This window comes from Echeneis naucrates, chromosome 18 (assembly GCF_900963305.1).
Source record: "Echeneis naucrates chromosome 18, fEcheNa1.1, whole genome shotgun sequence".
NCBI lineage: Eukaryota > Metazoa > Chordata > Actinopteri > Carangiformes > Echeneidae > Echeneis > Echeneis naucrates.
This window is the reverse complement of record NC_042528.1, coordinates 10,170,525-10,193,601: the sequence shown is the minus strand read 5'-3', so window position 1 is coordinate 10,193,601 and position 23,077 is coordinate 10,170,525. Positions and strand designations below refer to the sequence as shown.

The 23,077-nt window shown below is 41.8% G+C and overlaps 1 protein-coding gene across 8 annotated transcripts in view; it reads left to right on the top strand.

Moving 5' to 3' along the window:
* Positions 1 to 23,077, top strand: part of nlgn2a (neuroligin 2a) — a 157,047-nt gene that overhangs the window by 46,346 nt on the left and 87,624 nt on the right. For 3 of the 8 annotated variants that reach the window (XM_029526006.1, XM_029526008.1, XM_029526004.1), the window contains exon 1: positions 12,919 to 13,039. In XM_029526006.1, the coding sequence (XP_029381866.1) occupies positions 12,934 to 13,039 (106 nt within the window). In that variant the 5' untranslated portion in view covers positions 12,919 to 12,933. Of the gene's footprint in view, positions 1 to 12,148; positions 13,069 to 16,517; positions 16,541 to 20,833; positions 20,858 to 22,653; positions 22,680 to 22,930; positions 22,961 to 23,077 lie in introns of those variants that run through there. The other 5 variants (XM_029526003.1, XM_029526007.1, XM_029526005.1 and 2 more) reach the window with 5 other exon arrangements.

The following is a 23,077-nucleotide window of genomic DNA, read 5'->3' as shown; positions in this document are numbered from 1 at the left end:
GGAAAAGAGGGAAGAGATTACCGAAGCGGTATGGCCGCAGAAAGACTGAGGCGTCATGCTGAGAAAGTACAAACTGTTGGAGAGGGGGATAAGAAGCATTGAAGAAAGAGAAAGTGGGGATAGAGTCAAACTTTCTTTTTTTTTTTTTTTTTTTTTACCAGCCAGCCCTGCAGTAACAGCAGAGATGGGCAACTGTCTATTTGTTGTTGCCAGTCCAAAACAGCAGGCCTCATTCAGTCATTCAGATCTGCAGATATTTAAGAGCATACTTTCATCACCACCTACGCAAACACACAAAGATGGAGATAGGAAGATTTCCACTGTGACTGAATAGGGGGATGACGTACTTTGTCCAACACAGTAAACCCATGATTCATGTTCCTGAGGATTGTGTAATACGTATATACTCTATATCACTCTCATACCACAACAATAGTAAGATCATGGATTCATCCTTACCAAGTTCATAATAGAAGAGATGACTATAGCACCGCTGAAGGAATCATTGGTATTACTTTATTTCTGTGTGTGTAGATTCTTCTTTTACCCGCAAAAAGGGCTGTAGTTTTCACCAGTTTATCTCTATTTGTGAGTAGGATTAAACAAAAAGTAGAGGTGGGATATTGGCCACCAGGAAACCCATCAAATTTTTCGGGACGATCCAAATGATTATGTGTGAATTAGATTTTTGTTCCTCAAAGCCTGAGGTATGTTTTTTGATATCGATTTGTTAGCGCTATCTTAGTCTCCTGAGACACACAGCATTAGCATCGGTCTTCTTGCATCGTGTATTTCAGGGCCCTTAAAGATTTTCTCATTTTTCAAAAGACCTGTTTGGGTTTAATTGTGGCCATTTTATCAGGAATCATTTCCTTGGAGAAATAACTTTGCAGTGCATTCATTACACATATCAAACTTGCTGTACTGTACATGCAGCATGCCAACGTTATCAGGCACATCAGATCCAATATCTCATGTTATTGTGCTGATCATGTAGAGGATATTTATGAGCACTTCTTCTTCCTCCAACTCTTGCCCAGTTGTAAAACAAACATAGCTCTTCTAGATGAGCTCAGCTATAGATTAAAGTACTGGATGAATATTTATTGCTCGTGTTAATAGGCAACGGAGTGGAAGGGGTGAGAAAAAGATCTGAGGGAGAGATGAACCGGAACTTGTATATAATAATTCTGATTATAATCTGAATATTATTCTCGCTGTGCACTTTTCTTTTGATATTTATCCCACGTCCATGGCTCGAGAAGGGTCTGAGTCTGACTCTGCACTGAATTAAAGAAACGAAGACCAAAATAGGCCGGATGGAGGGATGAGGATGAACACAGGTAGAGAGGGAAGCGGCAAACTGTTGACGTATCCTCTTGTTTGGGAGGCAGACAATCGTATGCATTAGCTGCTCAAGTGTCTCACTGGCCATCTGTCAGCAACAATTAGATCAGGATGGCTATCCTCCAAACCCTCCGTCTTCCACCCGCTCATTCGCTGTGGCATTCATCATTATCTACAATGTTTTTGCTCAAGGTTAATAGCTGGTTATCATCAGTCAATTGGCCGTAGCATCGTGCTGTCAGTTGTTAAATACTAAGTTTACGGATCTTAGGAAGTTGTTTGGCCGCTGTATATCCAAACCGTCTTGCAGCGTCTTCACCTGAGACTGCACGTTTTCATGGCTGTGTATCACTGGCATCTGTCTGCCATTTTAAATTACATTTCCCAAAAATTCAGTTTGCCATATTTGCTACTTTTTAGAAACTATTGCAGTTCGACTTGAATTTGAAATGAAACTCCGTGGGTTTGACCAATGCTTGGCTACACAGCATGAGTTTGCAACACCCACCACTGTTCTTCAGTTTGTTATGGGGTTCTTCTCTTGCCAGATAAATGGATAACAGCAATATTAATATTCAACTAAGACTAGCTTTGTTTCAGAACAGGCTGATTGGTATTTCTTGCATTCTTGTATCACTGAAAAATAAAAAAAGTTTGGAAATGGAATCAGAAGTTGAAGCAAGTGAATCAAACCTACTTATGTATTCCTCTAGAGCATTAATGCAAACTTGTTTGGGACATTACAGGTTAACATGATTTTGCCCAAGTTCTCAGCTTCTTAATCCTCTGTGTCAAAATTTTAGTGGAAAGCTTTTATTTGTCCCTCTTCACAAGCCACTGTCTGACATTTCTCAAAATCCATGCTTATCAAGTGAGCAGCTGCAAGCCACAACTGGCGTTCATCAGCTAGACTTTAGCCTGGCTTGGGGAGTCGTGTTTTGACTCCCCCTCATTTGTCCTTAACGTGTCCTGTATTCTGCTGCTGTTGCTGTCTGGGTGTCAGTTTCCCTTCAGCAGCGTTCATTTGCACAATTAGACCCCATTCACCCTGTGTCACTGACACAGTGCAGCCATTTTATGAGTCTGCACCCCTTGTTGCACCGTGCTTATGTGTCCCAGTCAGCCTGTTTGAAAAGTGAACCCTCCTTTTAACACCATTATAGGTCCTGATCCTCATTTATATGGCATTGCATTATTGTTGCCAGAGTTAATAATAGTGATCGGTGGATTTTATTGTTTTGAATACGAATGGCTCCTTACTGATCGCACTATTTTAATAAGCAGCCGTGAGTTGAGGACTGTTAAAATCTTTTAAATCCGTATTGGGGTAATCATTGATAATTGAGGACTAAAAAAAGATCCTTGATGCTGGAAGCAGCTTTTAACAAGATCATTTTATTTGTTAAAATCTGCTTCGTAGAGATAAGATAAGGGGCACGTTAAACTCAATATTGGATGGTGTCTAACTGCAAAGGAGCCCAATGTCCCTTCCAGAGAAAATTTTAAGTAAAGTAAGCTTTTCACACATACACAAGACTGTTAAAGACCCATCTCAGCCCAATTTTATGATCACTGTAAGAAAGTTTTAAAATTGTGTATCTCTCTCAAACTGTGGTAGAACCTACAGTGTGTGATCCAAGGTCAAAACCACTTAGAAGGTGGTAAAATATTTATGACATATAGAATGTGTTTAATGGCAGCCCTCTCAGCCAATTCCTCTTCTGTACCTCCATGCTCCAACCCCCCCCCCCCCCCCAATCACGTTCCATTGAGCAGTGGCTGGTGCCCTCCAGCCCACAGAGGAGCTCTTCTCCGTGTGGCGGGACTGTGCTGTCCTCTGCATCTGCTGGACACTCCCACTGGAGGATCTGCAAGGTTGGGTGAGTGGGGGCAGCACAGGAGCTGTCGATGTGTGAGGGTGGTTGGGGGGGGGGCGTGAGGGTGACAAGGCGGGGTAGAGCTACTGATTTATCGTAGGGACACGAGGAGAGGGAGCAGGAGCAGATAATCAGAGCACAACGGCGGGGAAGTTGGGAGAGAATAAGAAACGCTCGTCAAAAGCTGGATACACTCGTCCTCTTTGGGTGGGAGGAAAACATCCAGAGTGCTCTGACAGACGAGGCATACTAAGCGATGGGGCTGCGCATAGCTTGTGAGTGTGTTTGTGTGTGGCTGCGAGGCTTTGCTGTCAGCCTGTGATTAATCTGCCACTGTCTGTCTAATTACCACCTATGCCCCTCCGTGTTCCTCAGCTCTGCCGTAGACGCACTGACCCACACCGGAAACTCACTGCTCCCAATGCAAATTAAAGCCCTGTAAATATTTGCTTTTAACTCTTGACGACACATTGTTTCCAATTTTGCGCTCCGGTGGTCCGCAACCCCAACACCCCTTCCTCCATATGCACACACACAGTACTGCCCACCTCCTAATGTGTATGTGTGTACATCTCCGCGTAGTCAACAAGTTTACCGACAGCGCCAACACTCTCCTCCTCTTCTGTCTAGCCCCCCCCCCTCTCCTCCCACTGTCTCTGCATCCTCCCATTGTGTCTGTGCTGGAGTCTATCAGCCCGTTCTCTTCCATTGTCAGACCAGTCTAGTAACTCCAGTCACTCATGAGAAGTGAATCCAGTCTGGGCAGACAGGGAAAACAATACACAATGTATAAAGATAGAAAGGCTGATACTTTGAATTACAGTAAATTATCACATGATTTTATCAGTACAGCAGAACATAAGCTTCTGTCTTCCATTACTGCAGCGGCATCCCTTATCTAAATTCATAACATAAGGTTAACATGTATGTGAAGAATTTGACTTTTTAACCATTTTTGAAAAAGCATTGTGCCCTTTGGTCCTGTATAACCTATTACAAGTTCAATCACAGTACTCAAAATGCATTTAAATGCATCTATAGTATGTAATAAGCAATTATGTAACCTATATATTAAATGTTGAGGCCTTTTAGAATAGGCTGTTGCAGTATATGTGAATAAAATGCTGCCTTAAACGAATTTAGGCTACACAGGGAACTGTGCCAAATCTGACAAATTGCCTCAAGGGATGTCACTTGAGTCACCGTAGTTTGAGGTAGAAAATTGAAAATGAAAAAGAAAAAAAAAAGGGGGGGGGGGTTCATAACTCTACTGCCCCTTTGTCACCGCTGCTTGAGGCTACATTACATGCTACTATAGCATAACACACTAAAGCTCAAACTGAGCCTACGGTTGAGCTGCATTGTGGATAATGCGTGCACCAATTTTGCACAAGATTAGAAACATGTATGGAGTATTGAAGACTGCAACTGTGATTCTGCAGCGCTCATTTTCACCAAATTAGACTGTTATCATTAAACTATCTATCGTGTGGACAAAATTAAAGCAATGAAACACTGAGAGTGGAGGACTATTTTAAGACACCTCATGACAGTTGAAATTGATGTCCAGCTCTTTAAGAGTAAAGAGTTAAAGTCTAACTAAATCTAAAGTTCAAAAACTAACTATTTTGTTATAAACTCCAACAATAAACTGTATTCATGCTAAAGTGTCTGTTCCTTTAAATAATTTAAATTCAAGTTGATGGCATATGATGTCTTTAGATTTTTACTAAGTGAAGTTTTTAATTGACTGAATGATCAAAGTATAAGTCGAAGAAAAAATTGTTTGTGGATTCCAGAATAGCTACATGTTATAACCAATAATGCTGTTGAAGTGTATCTGTAAAGGAAATAAACAGCTAAAAGGTTTTTAGGAAACTGAAAACTAATTTTCTAAGTAACCACATGTAGGATTTAGGATCATCACATGAAATCCTTAAAAATTAGTGATTTTAACATTCCTAACTGTTTCACATCAAATTGTCAAGTAAACCAATTTTACATATATTGGTGTTAGTTAGTTATCAGTTTCCCGGCATTCTCCTCTCTGTCCGTGTTATCTGGCCTGCAGCTTCTTCTGACTCTCCCTGCTTTTTGCCAAAAGACTGACTCACGTTGAAAATATTTGAATTCCGGTCACTGTGACACTTTGGCTGCCGTTGGTCTGACTGTACAGTAATGGAAGACTGGGCCAAACTACTACACGACGTTGTCACAGTCATCTTGTTGAAGCTGCTCAGAAATGTAACAATCCACTTTCTCACCAAGCAGGTACAATCATTTATTTCACATTACCACCGTGAGCCACAGCCTACATCTGTCAGCATCAGAACGCAGACTGTAGTATCTGAACAATCCAAATAGACGCGCTTTTAGTTAGAGAAAAGTGATGCTCTCGCCTTGTTGCAGAAATTGGAATGTACAATGCTGAACTTTTGCGGTTTTTACCCTCCGTGACCAAAAAGTGATTTTCTTCCCTTGTTTTCTGCACAGTTTTCATGAAGAGCTAAATGTGTCTTGATTACTCTGCTCTTTATTTTTACACGATTTAACGTACCTTCAGCAATATCTGTTGAACTGCTGAACTCTGGCTGGACTTTTAATCCGTCTTTCCCACTTGACGAGAAGGATGTGTGGATGAAAAATAATAAGGGCTAAGGATTGACAGCTGACCTCCCCGACAGCGCTTTTCAATTCGGAGCTTTCACAGAGGCTGTCAGCAGGGTGGCAAACATACAAACACTAGAAACACACGTCCACCCCATCTCCTGGCATTGATGTGGCATCTGCAGAGTTTTTTCCTCTTTCTCTGGAAGCGCTCAGCATCCACTCCACCGTAACCTCAAAATTACTTTGCAATCAACACATCAAAGTGCTGTCATGGATAAAGCCACACACACTGACATTGCAGGGAAACTCGAAAGAAAATCTTATTTTTCACAAAAAGTTTGATAATCAACGCAAATGTATACGAATACACACACAAGGACACATTGATGTTTAAATGTTCAATTTTCCCTGTCTCAGCCTTCATGTATTAATTAGCAAATGTGAAAACAAATGAGCTGTGCTGGTTCAAAGTCGGCCAGGCTTTGAGATGATAATGAGCGTAATATGTTTGTGTACGTGGGTGCTCGTGCGGGTTCACGGTCAGCTGCACACTGGCATGGTAAATGTACTGTATATGTTTTTGCATCCATGCGTTCACCTGCATAGACATGCAGGCACTTTATGTACCCGGCTGCTTTGTCGTCTTCTCTCCGTTTCCCACTGTTCTCCTCCTGACCTCCAACTCATTTCAAGGCAGTTGCTTGACTGCCTTGTGCGAAGGCTCGCACAATGAATTCCAGCTATTAGCCTGTGCCCTTGGCCCGGCAAAGTAAGGTTATTATCTATCATTAAGATGAAACCAGTGAACTGACTGACTGACTGGCAACACAACATAGAGGGAGAGGTGGCAAGCAATTACAGAGGAGGTCATAGTGGGTTATTGTGCAGCTGTATTGGAGTAGAATTGGGTGGAATTGGTTTTAGTGGAATTTAGAATGTGCTGTGTCAGCAATGTGGGAGAATCATGATAGATTTAATTTTGAAAGTGTGATCTACAGGCTGATTTCACTACTGCAGGGAAACTTGGCAAAGTTTTTTTGCTAATGCATCACATTGCACTTATGAATCTATTTGACAACCAGATAGCACTTTTTGAATTTGAGAGCCAGCTGCACCCGCCTTAGTCACTTTTCTTTTGAAGATGTTAGGGTGAAGGGCGAGGTAGCACTTCACACGCAGCGTACCTTCACCGTTAATGTTTGAAAGGACGCTGCATGACATCTTTTTTACTCGACAAAATGTATCTGTCGTAACGAGTATTTAACTGTCAAAGATTGAAATCTGCCGTTGATGGAGTTCATCCTTTTTACCCAGTAACGGAGAAGATCAGATGTATCCAGTTGGGAATGGATTTTGTGTATAGCTGCATTTTCCATTTTTCACTGGTGAGACTGACAACCTGTCCAGGGTGTCCCCGACCAGCACCCAGTGTCGGATGGGATTGGCTCCAGCCAGGATGGATAGACAGATGTGCTCTTTGGATCATGGAGACATATCACATATCCTCAGTTGCTGAATTTGACTTTTCCTGATTTATATACATTTCATCAGATTTGTACTCTGCTCGTTATTTGCTCACAAATTTCCCAATGAACATCTCCAACTTGTGAGTCACTATAGACTATTTAAACTACTTTCCACAACTTTTTTTTTTTGTTTTGTGTTTTTTTTTTTGTTGTTTTTTTTTTTCCCCCACCTGTTTTTTAAAATGTTTTTATTGTTTTAGAAACGGTACCAGAATTCTACAATATTATAAAAAAAATCTGAAATAACACCCATGAACTATTTGTCTTCCAAATCAAAGGCACAATCTTTGTATAAAAGGAAGCTGCTCTGAAGATTAGTAGCGTTTCTAAAGTGTTAATCAGTAATAGGACAAAGTCATTATCAAACACACAACATCCAGAGCATTAAACTGTGCTACTGAAATCACTACTTTCTTTTGATGTATGAGTCAACCACATTGACTCCTCCAATTCAAACCCACACCACTGCTTTACATTGCATAGAGGAATAATGCTCCTTTCCTCCCAGTTCGACAACTCACCCATTGAGTTCCCTTCACCCACAACAAGCAGAGACGTGACCTTCATATGGAAGATTAACAGCAGCTTAATTGGAGAAAACTCTTTCAGGGCACATAAAAGTGACAGCAAATGCTCCTCACGGCAGTGGAAGACAACAAAGTGCGCGTGCTGTTGAAGACATGGAAAATGAAGCATTTTCTGTCATGTTTCTAATTCACCCTCATCGCACCAACATCAGAGTCTCGTGTCAGTTTTTGAAGTTGAGATCTGCTGAATAAAGGACGAGTAATAATATGAGCTGTATGTTCTCTGGTGAGACTTGTAATTAATGAGGGAGAAAATTGTTCTCACATAAACAAGATAAAGATGCAATAATAGGGTTCCAATTATCCAGGCAGTAAGTTACTTCGTCAACTTTTGGCGGGACTTTCAACTGCAGGTCATAATTTGGTCTTTTTTTTTTTGCGTGCTTAGTTGCGAGTCCCTTCACAGCAGAGCTTTTACTGTCTTGTATTTTCATGTTAGGTGTTATCCCTCTATTTTGTTTAATTAACTATTTGTTCTGCCATTGCCCAGCAGAGGACTGTTGTGTGCAAGTATATCTAACCTTGAAAAGCATCCTGAAGGTTTGATAATTAAACTGTTACATGTTGTTTCGTTTCATTTGCATGAATGTCAAAGTTTCAAGTGGCTGCAGGTAGGGCTGAAACAATAAGTGGATTAATTGATTAGTTAATGGAAGAATAATAGCAACTGCTTGATAATCACATCATTATTTGCATCAAATGGGAGTATTTTATTTCACTTTCAAGGTTCTTGTGTTTTATTGCTGGTCAAACACAATGAGACCTTCAGAGATGTGGAATTTAAGTGGGACGGAACGAGATCAATAATTAATAGCAAAAATAATAATAGTTGACTTCAAAGACGACTTTTTTTAGTTAGTTGCATCCTGTATTTCTTTGCCTGCCGATACAGCGGTGTGAATCCTCTCGTCGTACATAGGCAGGAAAGTGTTTGAGGGTTTGAGAGTTAGTCTTCAGGTTTGCGTCTGCTTGTCTGTCATCGATGTGAAGAATTTACCTTAATTTTTCGGTTTTCTATCTTCTCAGAAAAAATTATTAGATTGTTAACCTTTTCCTGTATCACGCGATGCTGTTGGGACAAAAAGCCGCTTTTTTTTTTTTTTTTGTTGTTGTTGACATAGTTTTTAGTGTGTGCACTGAAAAAATGGTGTGTGATGTTGTTACTTTTAACCAGCTCCTTACAGATCAATCGTTTCGCTTCCTCCACCTTAGTGAGAATCTGTCTATCTGCCCATTCTTTATTATCTTTGCGGCATTCACTCTTGTTTTCCTCTTTTCAACAGCAACGCTGACATTGTTATAGTCTGACTGTCTCAGCTTGGATAATAACAACCTTTTGACATAGGACATTCCAACAAATGGGTATTATCTTGTACAGATTTGTGTGTCAACTTGTGCGTACATGATAGGGGAGTGTCTCAGAGTGGTCTGAGGGTTGTAGGCTTGAACCTTGAAACATTATGCCAAACACCTCCTCGCGTGCAGATTGTCTGCTTCAGTGGACAGAAATGTTTGTGGCTGATTTGAATAATGTTTACTCATGGAAAACACCATTCTCACCATTGTTGTGCACCTTTTTGTACCTATGCTCAGTGATACATAGTCGCGCAGCCCAATAGCGAGACAGTCTGCAGCCTCCAAGAATTGAAAATAGAATTCTTTTTTTGTATCACATTGTCGTCTTTTTGTGGTGCTGCACATTCAGATGAGAAATACCAAGTGGATGAGATATGAAGGAAAGGTGCAGAGAAAAATGAGATCTGAACGACCCCCCCACGCCTGCTGGGTCCAAGTAAAAAAAACAAAAACAAAACAAAAACAAAACATTGTCCTGATGACATGAATCATGGATGAGTGTGTGTGCGGCAGTGTATGCCACAGAGATACAGTTTTGGCTAAACCTGTTCCCTTAAATCTGTGTATATAAGCGTGACAGTGTGTGTCAGCTGCGTCCCAAACACGCACACACCCCCTGTATGTGGCTCAGTCGCTGAACTCTCATTCCAACAGCCTCCCCCTTCGCCTCTCCTTCTTTGCTTCATCAGTCATATAAGATCTCCCACTGCTTAAGTTAAAGCTAGAGCAATTAGTTTGTCTAATTGAGCCAATCAGCAATTAAACACTCAGATGCACCCTGAAATTCCAGAGGTCCCCTCAGGCTGAGTAGGTCGGCCAGGGACTTGGGTTTTTACTCGGGATTCTGGCTCGTTTGCCTCTGCTGCCCTCTGTGCCTACTCAGAGCTGAGGTGCCAGCTTGGGGCAAAAGGAAGCCCAGTTGACCTCTCCTGAGAGGCCCTCACCTGGCCTGTGGTTGCAGGTATATTAGGTGTCCTCCTCCTTGATTGACTGGGGTCAGTGAAGGAGTGTCACTTTTCATCCCATTCTGTGCTCGCCATCTCTGCTCTGCTTTTTTTTATTTTTTTTTCCCCCCCGCTCCCTCCTCATCTCTGTCTCCTTTCTCCTAGTTTCCAATTTTTTATATGTTTAGGAGAATGAAAGTGTAATGGTAGCGCCTCTGTTGTGTATGTGTGTGGGCGTGTGGGTGGGTGAAGGGCTCGTCCCTGGGCGCAGTGCAAAACAAGCTGGCCTCTGGGCTCTCCATGGTTTAATTAGAGCACACATTGTGCTGCCTGCATCTCTGTGAGAGGATACACACCCAGACGCACAAATGGTGTGCGTGGGCTAAACAAAGTCCACACTGAGAGGAACAAAGGCATGCACCAATATATTTAGGCTGAACACACTGTACCAAGAGAAGACAACAAGCAATTACAGACACTACGGACTCACTTACAATTACCACTCTCTGAACAACCACAAATGCGTTTTCAATCACCCCACCTTCCCTCCGCACGTAAGCTAAAATACATCCTTCCTTGGAAGAGCTTGTTGTGCATAACAAAACTTTATTATTACATGAATCCTCATTTGGAATCATCTCTTCATCTGCCTATAGACCCATAATCTGCCATCTTGCTTCACTTTGCATATACTTTCAAATTCAATGACTCTATTGGCGGTGGGGGGGGGGCAGTAAGGGTTGGGAAAAAAAACCCCAGCAAAAACAGAGTGGCACTCCAGTGGGAACAGGCAATGCAATAATATGGTTAATGATGACTGCAAATGGGACAATTACAGCACGGTTGTATAGAAAGAGAGAGCGTGGAAGAAAAGAAAAGGTACTGGTGAATTTTTATAAGTCAGATAAAGCTGAAACAGTGTCTTGTTTTTTCCCTCTGTAGAGTTTTCATCGCTGCTTTGCTTTATGTCCTGTACAATTACATAACAGCACCCAACAATGTTATGACGCTATAATCTCCTCCATGCCTCGTGCTTTTCTAACTCCAGGGTCTGTTGCATGAGGATTTGCACATTTGCACAGTAGATTACATGAATGACTGTACAGTGTTTGGTATTTCATTCATGCGTGGGTCAATTAAGGCTTACTGTGTGCATGTGTGTGTTCTTTGTGCTCTGCATGTAGTATACCAGGCTGATGTAAGCTGCTTACAGGCACACATTATTGACCTTTGACCTTACTGGGCAGCCAAAGGCTCACCCTGATCTCAGGCCTCCGCTCGTTTTCCAGCCTGTGCTGCTATGTTCAGAGACATCACTGGAGCCTTTAAGAATCAAATAAAGTAGATATTGGAGCATCAGCAGGATTGTTGTTGGATGAATACTTGTTTAGTGGTGTCTGCATGTCCATGAGTGAGTTGGCAGGTGAAACACAGTTCACGGTATTTCATATGTGTCCTTATCCAGGTCAGACCACGGCAGGACGAACAAGTCCAATTTTGGGGTTTTCATGCAAAATAGATGAAGAGAGTCATGTTGAAATATGCAGTCAGCATGAAGTATACATGAGATATTTTGCAGTTTAGATTTTGCTGCCAAAGCTCAGTGAGAGCTAAAATATCATCCCAGGAAGTGTGAAGTAATGAACTTAAACTGATCCCCATGTGCAATTTTTCCAAGATGAAGTTATGATCTTAACAATACTGCCTTTCAATTTATTCGTTGTTTCATCTTTGCTGATTTCATTTCAAGAAATGTTTTTCACTAGGCAGCCATTGAAAGGAAAATGTTGCAGAAACTACATTTAATGGAATATATTTCTATTTCAGATAAGCAATAATCTCTCTTATCTTTCTCGCTCCCTCATCCCCTTCTCCTTCTTTCTGTTTATCTCTGTGTGTAGCTGTCCATCTTTAAATCTACTCCCTCCCCTTTTGTCTCATTCTGCAGAATTCAGTGGCTGTCAGAGACTTCAATCAAAGTATCCAGATGGTAGATTACCAATAGGGATGGAACGCAACAGAGCCATGGCTGAGGAAGCTTTCCAGATCGCCGTTCCTCCCACTCACCACTGACCTGGAACCCAAACTGAGGTCCAACCTCCTTCTCCAGCACCTGAGGACCCTTCTGTCCCCAAGCAACCACTTTGCTCAGCTTCTCTTGAACCTCTGAAAACTTTTGTTGTTTTAATCCCCCTCTTACCATCCACATTTTCAGTTATAAACCACGCTCTCTTAAAAAGACAGAAATATTCCAAAACAGACTAGAAGCAGGTGGCTGGACTGTATAAATCCAGTCATGTACCCCCTTCCACTTGCTTTGAACAAACAGAATCGACGGGGTATGCTGTCCAGGACACGTTCCCTAACTCTCATGACAGACTGCTGCCTAATGGGTGCACTGGGCCTCATCCTGCTCTTCAGCCTGGCCTCGAGCCAGAAGATGGACCCTGCCAAACACCCCATAGTCACCACCAACTATGGCAAACTCAGAGGCATAAAGAAAGACTTGAACAATGAGATTCTCGGCCCCGTGGAGCAGTACCTGGGTGTACCCTACGCCACAGCGCCCATCGGTGACCGCCGCTTTCAGCCGCCTGAAGCGCCGGGATCCTGGCAGGAGATCCGCAATGCCACGCAGTTCGCCCCCGTGTGCCCTCAGAACGTCCATGGGGTCCTGCCAGAGATAATGCTGCCCGTGTGGTTCACAGACAACCTGGATGTGGCAGCGGGTTATATCCAGAACCAGAGCGAGGACTGCCTCTACCTCAATGTCTACGTGCCCACAGAGGATGGTGAGTGGACAGTGCTAGTTGAGGGGATGGTGAAGGGTGAGAGTTGTGGGGTTTTGTTGAATCCTTGACTCTTCACTAAGCCCCACCCCCTGAGTTACTGATGCTATCACACAGTCCGTATTCACTTTACCTTAACAGGGTGAAACAAAGAGTCCGTGAGTTTAGACGCTACACTCTGACGAAATAGTGACCGTGACACTCCAGACATGCTATATTTTTGAACATGTGAGCTAAAAAAACTAGCAAACAAACAAACAAACAAACAAAAAAAAAAAGTGCAAAAAAAAAGAAAGAAATCCAAATGGTGACTAGGCCTGCTGTGCCAAGTTGTTAAGCTATCATTAGAAAACTGTTGTTCAGGGGAGGGGTTTAGTGAACGGTTAATTAGGAGTGGAGCCTCCTGTGAAAAATGGTCTGTAAAATTCAGGTGAACATTTTCATGCTTTTCAAGGTTAATGCACAACTTTCACTGTCAGAAATATTGCACATATGCTTCTCGGAGATAGAGAGTACTAGTTTTAGGATGGGGTGTGTGTACAGTATGCAAATTACTCCATGGAGGGTGGAAGAATTTTTCATTACCCTTTCTTGGTTTTACCACCAGACCCCATTCAAGATGTTGTAAAGCAGGAGAACAAAGGGCAGGACTGAAGTGGTTTCCAGGTGCTTTTTAAGAATGGATTAGGGGATGTTTACATTTTTTTTTTTTTTTTTTTTTAAATGTTATTTTTACCCTCAAGAAACCTCTTCTGCCCACTGAGGTTGTACTGTGGACATTTTTGTCTGCCTGGGCGCTAGGAGGTGTGTGAGCTGTAAAAGAGAAATATTTCCATTTTGTCAGCAGGTGTGATATGAAGAGTAAAGACTTCCATCACACCCCACCCCTGCCCTTCTCTCTCTCTCCTTGCCTAGTGTACTGTAAAGCACGTTTGTCTTTTCATTCCTCTAACTCTAATATAAGGCCAACACCTTTCAGAGTAAGATTCATTTTGGCAGACTTCACATGCAGAAAGTTTTTTATATATATATATATATATTTAAATACGCTGGCTTTGATGTCAGAGATAACTGGAAGTCCTCATAATATTAACTAATCTGCTTTAACAGGCATTTGTCTGTCTCCGCTTGTGTTGGTCTATGTTTCTGTTGCTGTCTGTATTTTCACATTAGCCTGCGTGTCACAACAGTGATACCATTTTGAAGAGATGCCCTCGCCCTCACACATTTCTTTCTCATTTTCACCACTTCCACCCCTTCCCGAGACTTTGTCTTTTTAGCTTCTCACAGCTCAACACCCTTCCTTCCTTCCTTCCACCTCTCGACTCTCCGCACTGGAGCCTCAGCCCTCAACACCCCATCACTACTACTTACAGCTCCTCGGCCGCATATAGAACACAATAGATCAGGTCTTGCGTCATTTCACATTGTCACAATGCTTCTTTTCCCCCTGCTTTCTGAAATGCATGACTTGGTGGAAATGTAAGTGCCACAGGTGCCACAACACACACATATATGTGTATATATGTACAGACAGATTACGTGTGCGTATTCCCCTTATCAGCATTGCATATATGGGGTAGGAGTAGAAATGTCTTGACAGATTGGAGGAAAAAAAAAAAAAAAAAAAAGCTGGCAACATATGAACTTGTTTTATGCCCCATCCCTCATCATCATTGCTGGTATATTTATGGTGGTCAAGTCAGCCGTGACATTGCTAGTCTCAGCATTTCTCTCATATCCTCAGGGCTGTCTTTCTCTTTTCTTCTCCTTTCCTGCGCTTCACTCCAGCTGCATTGATTTTTTTTTTTCTTTTTTTTTTTTCCTTTGGTGAAGAGAGGAGAACAGTTGAATAGAGGAGGGCAAACAAGAAGTAGACACAGGGTGAGGAGATAAGAGAAAAACATGAGAAGCAAAAGAGAGTTAAGGGTGTGAGGAGAGGAAACAAGGGGAATAAGGGGAGCGATAAGAGAAAGAGGATAGAGGTTGAGCTAGAGAGAGGATATGAAACAAGGTGAACAATTGAGGGATAAATAAAAAAAAGAATGAAAAGAGGAGGTGAGGAGAGGATGAGATGTAAAACAAGGAGAGAAGATAAACGAGGAGAGAAGCAACAGGCTGAAGCTAAAGAAGAGAGGAAAGGGTAAGAAGAAGCTTTTGGGCACAACAACAGCCATCGCTTGACTGTCCATTGGGACTATCAGCTCTACTTACTGTCACATACCTCAAAGTTAAATATGCTCACAAACTGCACACTCACAAAATCTGATTCCCTCCCATTCTATCTTCTTGTGCTGTTGATTCTTTTATTCTTCCTACATTTAAAACATGAAAGCTACATCTCTCAGAATCTCCCAAGGCCTTTTACTTGTATCCTTCATCGGGCACCCTTAAGATAGAATCCTTAAAAACCTCAAATTTTAAGTGGATTAATCCTGCAGAATTACTTCTTAAAGCTCCCGTTAGTTCAAATGGAAGAGAGTGGGACACTCTGGCATGAATGTGTATGTGTTTGTTCACAGATAAACAAACATGCTAACATTCGGTGGTTATTCATTGCTCCTCAATTAATGCTTAAGCACTCAGTATGTTGGAAGACAATCCATGTGTTGTCATTTTTCATTAATGCCATGGCACACATGCATGAGCATATTTCTGAATATGCAATCATTTCAGAACAGAAAAAAATGAAATACAAGTAATCATCTTAGTAATCATCGTACGATCTTATTAACAGCGGCTTAATCCAACATGCAAATGAGGATTTCCAAGCCTTTAGATTTGAGTTCTTTCAGTATGTCAGTGATTCAAAGCCTGGAATGATGTTTCTTGGTGTCTGCTTAGCATTCAACTGTAACACAGCTCTCAATATTCTTAATGGATTATAATTCAAGTGCCGGCCATGTATAAACAATACATTCACTCACTACACTGTAGGCATCATTATTCTGATACATGAAATCCCATAGGTCATCTGTGGAGGCGTCTTATTTCAACCAATTGGCAACCTACCATGACATCACTCCTTGATGTATGAACTGCCATCTCAAGTTTGTGATTTAGCTGTCAAGCTGAGGAGTGAGATGTGGATCTGACCTGCTTTGTGCTTCCCCCCTTGCAATTTCTGGTAGAATCTGTTGTCACTCTGTAATGCATGTCCTTCCACAATCATTTAAATAATCATGTTGCAGTGAGGGAGATGTAGGGCCATTTTCTTCAACCCAAATGGTCATTTGATCGAATCGGGATTTAAGACCTTTCTGCATTGGCTTCACTTTTCAGACCGAGACTTTCCATCAGTCTTCGATTGCAACCCCAAGTTACATTTTATTGAAAGATGGCGCCTGGAGGCCAAAGTAAGAATGCCATGAGCAAAGGAGGAAGTCAGGTCATTTCTGTATTAGCAGGTGGAGGGTTGAGGTTCATTTCATTTATTTCATTTTTAGCCACTTATCATTCAGGGTAATGGCGGAAGCTGGAGCCACCCAGCAGGCATCTGGACTGGTCGCCAGTCTATCACAGGATTGACATATGAAGACAAACTACTCCAACTCACATTCATGCCTACCAGGCAGTCACCTATGAATCCAGACATGTATGCCTTTGGACTGTGGGAATCAAACCCACGACTTTCTGAGGTTTGAAGTTGCTCTTTTTGTATATGATTGTTCTGTAACTGAAATTGTGTGTTTTTTTTATTGTAACCTGTCATAGGGACATGATTTTTAGAGACCAGTGACTGTTACAGGTCAGGTTCAAGGACTTACTGTCCAAGAAGTTAGGAAGTAGAAATATTAAAATCCTAAGTTTAATTCCTGTAGCTCTACTGGAGGATAATGTTTGTCACTATAAAATAAGGCGTTAACTATAAACGCTGCTTGTACTCCTTTCCATGTGGTAATATAAAATATCAGGCCCTGGGACTCTGGGGAACTGTTGTAGCCCTCAAGCAGGTTGCTCAGGGAGGGAGGTGCTCCACTGGTTCTGCTGGAGATGAACATCCCATAAATCATAGGGAGAGGTTTTCATCTAGCTCCTGCACAGTCATGCTGGATCGATTGGGGGGTTGTTGGTGGGGGGGGTGGCCTCTGCTGCAGCCTCAGGCCCATAGACAAAACACATGCCTCTCCCAGCAGTCAGCAGCTGTTAACACAGAGCAAGTGTTCATGGTGAATGAGTTGGAGTGGCTGGAGTTAACAGCCCCATGGTATGGGAACTCCTTTTAAATGTTTACCCCACGGGGACTTATACAGTCGTGTTTTGTGCAGTTTGGCAGAGGGACCACTGCTTTGGTGTGAGCAGAAACAGGCGGGTGAAAGCAGGCTCAGGTTTGTGACAAGGGCTCATCTCATCAGGAGACCCAACTCCACTGACTGACAACATTCTACAGAAGCTGTAAAGCTCAACATCAGGGTGGCTGTCAGTCAGCATTGTCCAGTCTAACTCTAAAAAGGTCACCTCTGAAAATAAATTGACCTTGTTTCACCATATCATGAAACAACACAAGGAGGCAAACTTATCAGCTCATATTTCCTGTGTGTACATTTTGATTGTGGTTAGCGCTGTTGCCTCACAGCAAGAGGTTTGTGGGTTTGATTACTTGGCCCTGATTTTCTCCGGGTTCTCTGGCATCTTCCCACAGTCGTTGGTTACTCTGAAATTGCCAGGTGAGGGTCGAGTACTGTACACCCACACCTGGAACATTGGCTGGGATCAGCACCCCCCCCCCCGACCCTTACAGATGAGCACCTTTAAACCGCTCCTCACCCAAACCGGGGATCAGCTGAATTCTGCTACCCTTCTCTTACCTCTTGTCCAACCATCAACTATACCAATACTCATCATACTCATACTTGCTGGACTGGGATTTGACCCCCCATGTGCTGTTAGAAGGTGCCTTTTAAGAGGCTGTTCCTACTCAATTAGTGCTGCTCTTGGAGGATATACATTGTTTCTGCTTGATAATCCTCTGGGTTTTGAACCGCTAACCTCAGCGTTGTCAGCACTATGCATCTTAGGCAGAGCATCAGGGTCCAGGCTGGGGGCCTTATAAATTATTCCATCCAATACTTCATCTATCTCCATGCATCAAACTCAAACTCCCACATCTCCCCATTCTGCAATATTTCAATTTTTCTGAGGAGATTCATCAAGAAAGGTTCGATACTAACACAATAATGCGCCCAGTGGCTGAGGACTGTGCCGCAACATTGCCAAAGGGCCAGAGATTAATAAATAAATAAAGTGATAGAAACAAATAGATAAATAATGGAAAGAGAGAGAGGTGCCAGCATGCAGCAGCGTAAATATGATATGGACAGCTTCTGATGCCAGAAAAAGCTGGCCTACATTGCTCCATCTCTTTCTCTATGTCATCTCTTTCTCCTGCCATCCAAAGTTGAAACACTCTAGAGAACAAAAATGCGAGAAAAAAGGGATGATGTGGAGAAAACAGATCATATTTCTGCTCTCACAATCGACTTGCCCCAGAATGAACGATTGTTGTTATATACATTTGGGGTGCCTGTTGCTCCCTGAGCACTATCCACCGTCTCCCTCCCACCCTAACGCACGCACACCCGCGCACACACACACAGCCTGTATAGCATACCCAAAAGTTTTGTTTGATGTGAGAAGCAGAAAGTCGAACTTGAAGTTACGCAACTGTAGGTAGCTGTCATTTTGTGAAAGATCGAGGTCAGTACAGAGGGTCCAGCCTGTAGTCCAACCCTTACAAACAAAATCTGACAGTCCGTCTTTGCTTTTGTGCCTCCTCTCATGTTTCACCTCGCCTCCTCTCCCTCTCCTTGGTTCAATCTGCTCCTCTCTGCTCCATGCGCCATCCTGAGGCTGGAGCTGGCTGAGACTGGCCTGCTGGTCAACTCGTCTTCTCCTCTGAGAGGTCAAGAGGGCGAAAAAAACAACCTGACTGATGACAATAATTCTTTTACATTAATGAATCTATCTACTGCGTTGTAGATTTAGTCAATTATGTAGCTATTCATTTTCCTCCAGGAAATGAAAGCGACCATTTCATTTCATCAAAGTTCATTTTATCTTCACAAACTGTATGTCAGTATATAATGTAGCACAAAGGTTAATAGATGCAACCTGGCAACTCCATCAGGATAAATAAACATAAATGGCTTATTGCGTGGGTCAGTAGTGCAATATGGCTTTATGTGTATTTTAGCAGCCAGAAGGAAAAACGATAGCATTGAATAGGTGACAGCCTTTTCTGGCTGTCCACCATCCACCATGGACCCATCACCTTGATCATTTTAAATACTTTCGAAGCTTTAAATCTTTCTTTACTGTGTCTGCTGTTTAATGTTTACTGTGACAACCGCCATTTTTTTTTAAACTAAAAGTTTAAAGTCAACCACTGATTTGTTATCGCAAATTTTATTTACTTTTCTACAATAATGAAAATACCTCATTCTTGAAAATATAAAACAAATAATGCATCCATTTAAAATTTGAATGGTGATTTATTGACATTGACATTGATCGTTGATTACGACATGTAATCATAGCAGAACTGAATAAAATCATTTCCATATCCCTGTAGCGCCACACTAAATCCCAATCAGTTGCATTTTTCCCAATTTTGGAATTTCAACTCGCCTATGTCAGCCGCTGGCCAAAGTGTCAAAAATAAAGTAGAAACTACACATTCAAATCAGGAGCGTGCATATAATAACGCGCGTATATATAATATTTTGTAAGTCTGTGCAAGGAAGGAGGCTTTTCTGGTGATTGGCAGGGTTAAACATTAATGTATGACATGTGGCTGATTCGATGTTAAGCCTGGATAATCAGATTACATCCACCCTGAGGAACTGATGAAGCATCTTGCATGAGTAGGAAAAACATCTTCAAGACTGAGACGGCAAATCCAGTTCCCTTTGATGTAGCACCTCTAGATATACACTGAGGTATTCATGTTATTGCTTGTTTGTTTTTTAGATTCATTCAAAATTTAAATATTGTGGAGTAATTTTTTTTCAAGATGCCGGCAAAGATGCTAAAACCGTACAGCTTTAGCTGAAATAGCAATTGGATGTGGCAAAGCAAACTAATCTTAGCCATATTCATTTTTGTGCTTAACTCACATATTTGCTGTTTTCAAACTCTGGTGCCATTTTTAACATTACAAGCGAAACAAGAGTGAGGTCTTTATTATCAATACATACATAGGTGTATTGCACATGTATCACTATCTCAGGTTACAGCAGAATCCATGAGCAGCGTCACTTTATTTAGACCTCACACTAGTTAGCTAGTTTGCTTTTGTTTCCTCAGGAACGTTTTAAGTGCAACTGTGTTGAAATAATATCTTCCAATATCAATAATGCCTGCAATTAGGAGCTCCATTTGCATATTTCACTCAGAAGATTTACTCATCATGGATGCAAGCAAATGCTGTAGCCTCATAATGTGATTACACCACTGAGATGGAGTGCGCTGCCAGATTATGATATTGATCACATTTTGAACCCTTCAGTCAGCTTCTGAAGCAACAGTATAGTTATTGAGAGACACTGAAATAAAGAGGAGAGAGGATAAGCACCAGGGAAGGAGTGCAGCATTTCAACTGAAGACACAAGAAAAGGGGGAAGTGGAGTAGCGTGGAGGGGGTTGTCTTGGCAACCATCTACCGCTTCCTGTATCTTCCTGTCAGGCTTGCGCATCAAAGGCCTCATGCATTCTGCCTTTCCACTAGACTCTGAATGAAGGAATTAGCAGGAGCTCAGTTACAGCTATTTTTAGCCTGTACCCCCATGAGAGGGAGAGAAAGAGAGGGGAGTTGAAGGGGGAGTGCATGGATGCATGCATGGGTGTGCTTTAGCATCCAGCGGGTGTGTGTATGACGCATCTACATGAGCATGTCCTTCACATGATCCAAATAATCTCTGCGGTGTGTTTTCACACGTTTTATTACATTCATGTGGTCTATCGGTTTGATTGAATTTGCAGTCCTCCCCCCATCTTTTTCTCTCTTCCTCTCATTCAGCTCCTACTATCTCTCTCCTTCGTGCATTGCTGCCCTTTTCATCCATCCTCTTTCTCTTTACATTCCCACCATTTTGCCTCTCCGCATTCCTCACTCTGTCCTAGCTTTTCTTTTAAGCATATCCCCCCACCTCCCAGGCATCAACATATGCTGTGCATGAGCAATGAAGGCAAACTGGTATTTAGCCGTAGATAGTCCGTTTGGATGATCTTTTTTGCCTCAGGAGATTGAATTGACTTTACAACAGTACTTAAATTATAAGCTCTAAGGCTTTGACTATCCATGTGCTATTGGCTCGACTTTTGGAGCTGCGCTCCAGCACAATCTGGGCTATCATCTGATTTAACTCCAGGATTGATGAAGTACATCTAATTGGATTTGATGTAGCCTGTCCTATCAATTAAAGATTTCAGTAAAAATAAGCTCCCACCCACATGGGGGGCAGTGGTTGGGAATCATGCTGAGAAAAGTGTCCTGACCTAAAATAACTCTTGAATGCTGTTTTTTTTTTTTTTTTCTTTCAAGTGTATTGAAATATGTTATAGGCGTGTTTTATTTCAAACCTTTAAAGGTAAAATTGGTGCCATTTTGTTTTATATTGCCACCTCTAAATATTATTTTATCAGCAATGGATCAAATGACAATGAATAATGTGAATTTGGTTACTTGTAGTGCTGGACTCACATAATTCAGCAGATTCTCTCAGTCAAATAGAACTTTTTAGCACATTTTAGCTCATTGTTTTGATTTTGGTTCACGCTCAATGCTCAATTCTCAATTTTTGATGCTTTTTGAGCTGTCAATGTTGAATTTACAGCCTAAATCTACAGACCCCACGTAGCCAAGAAAACAAGAACAAGGTAGTATTGAAAAAAAAATAATGATGGCACATTTGTGGGGGTGTTAGCATAAGCTGGCCATCAATGCAGCTTTATCATTGTGCTAATTCAAATCTATTGGTATATTGGTTTTGTTGGTACGGCTGTGCTAATGTCATTTTTCTATACAACTTCAACAAACTATCAGGACTCAGGTTTTCTGTTTGATATACACCAGGGTTGAGCAGTAATAAACGGCCATCAAGTCCCTGTACAGTATTCGCCTTTATATAATTAATCCTCAGCTTTATTGATATGGTTCTCCATATGAACTGCTGTCTCAGCAGCGCGGTCAGCTATCCTTGTACCATGTTGTTGATGAGACCACCAGCATTTGAAAATGACCGAGCAATGCTGTAAAATAGAGATAAGCCCAAGTGTAGAAGCAGAGCAGTGCCTTGTTGGAAGAACTTATTGAATTGTATCATTGATGGAATGCATTTCAGACTTTTTCAATTCATTTTTAAAGGGAATCACTTTGCTCCTTTATACTAAATATAAACTATCTTCACATATGGCAGGGCCGCTGGGAAAAAGAAGAAATGATGTAATACTGCTTCTTTAGAAGGGATTACAGTACACAAGGAATCCTATCTACCTGTGTTTACAGTGTCTGCGGAAATTGGACATGGATATCTGTTCTAAACTGGCTACAAGTACACCTATAAGAAAAAAAGAAAATATACGTGTAGGAAGATCAAAGAGTGTGGCAACTCACGAAGCACACACCAAAAAGCAGGATTCACCTGTCCAAAGATGAATAATTTCTCTGGTTTTCCTGAAGGCCAGGTTGTTGAAGACACCAGTACGCAAACTTACACAGCCATCCTTGTTTCAGGATATTCAAGAGGACCCATTATTGATTTAACGGAATTATTTCATGTGATGACCTATTTTAGACCCCATGAACATAGGAAGACGAGCCTAAGCAAACTTACAAGCAAGACAGTGATTGAACATGCATGCAAAAGCAGGCATACACAGTTTCGGGGCACAGAGTCATACATGCACACATACACTACTCATCCTGTGGCATGAGATGTGTTTTTTTTTTTTTTTTTTTTTTTTTTTTTACAGATCATTCATCCACCTCTCCCTCTGTGCTCTCACACACGCCATCTCTTTCAATGCAGCTCAAAGGACCAT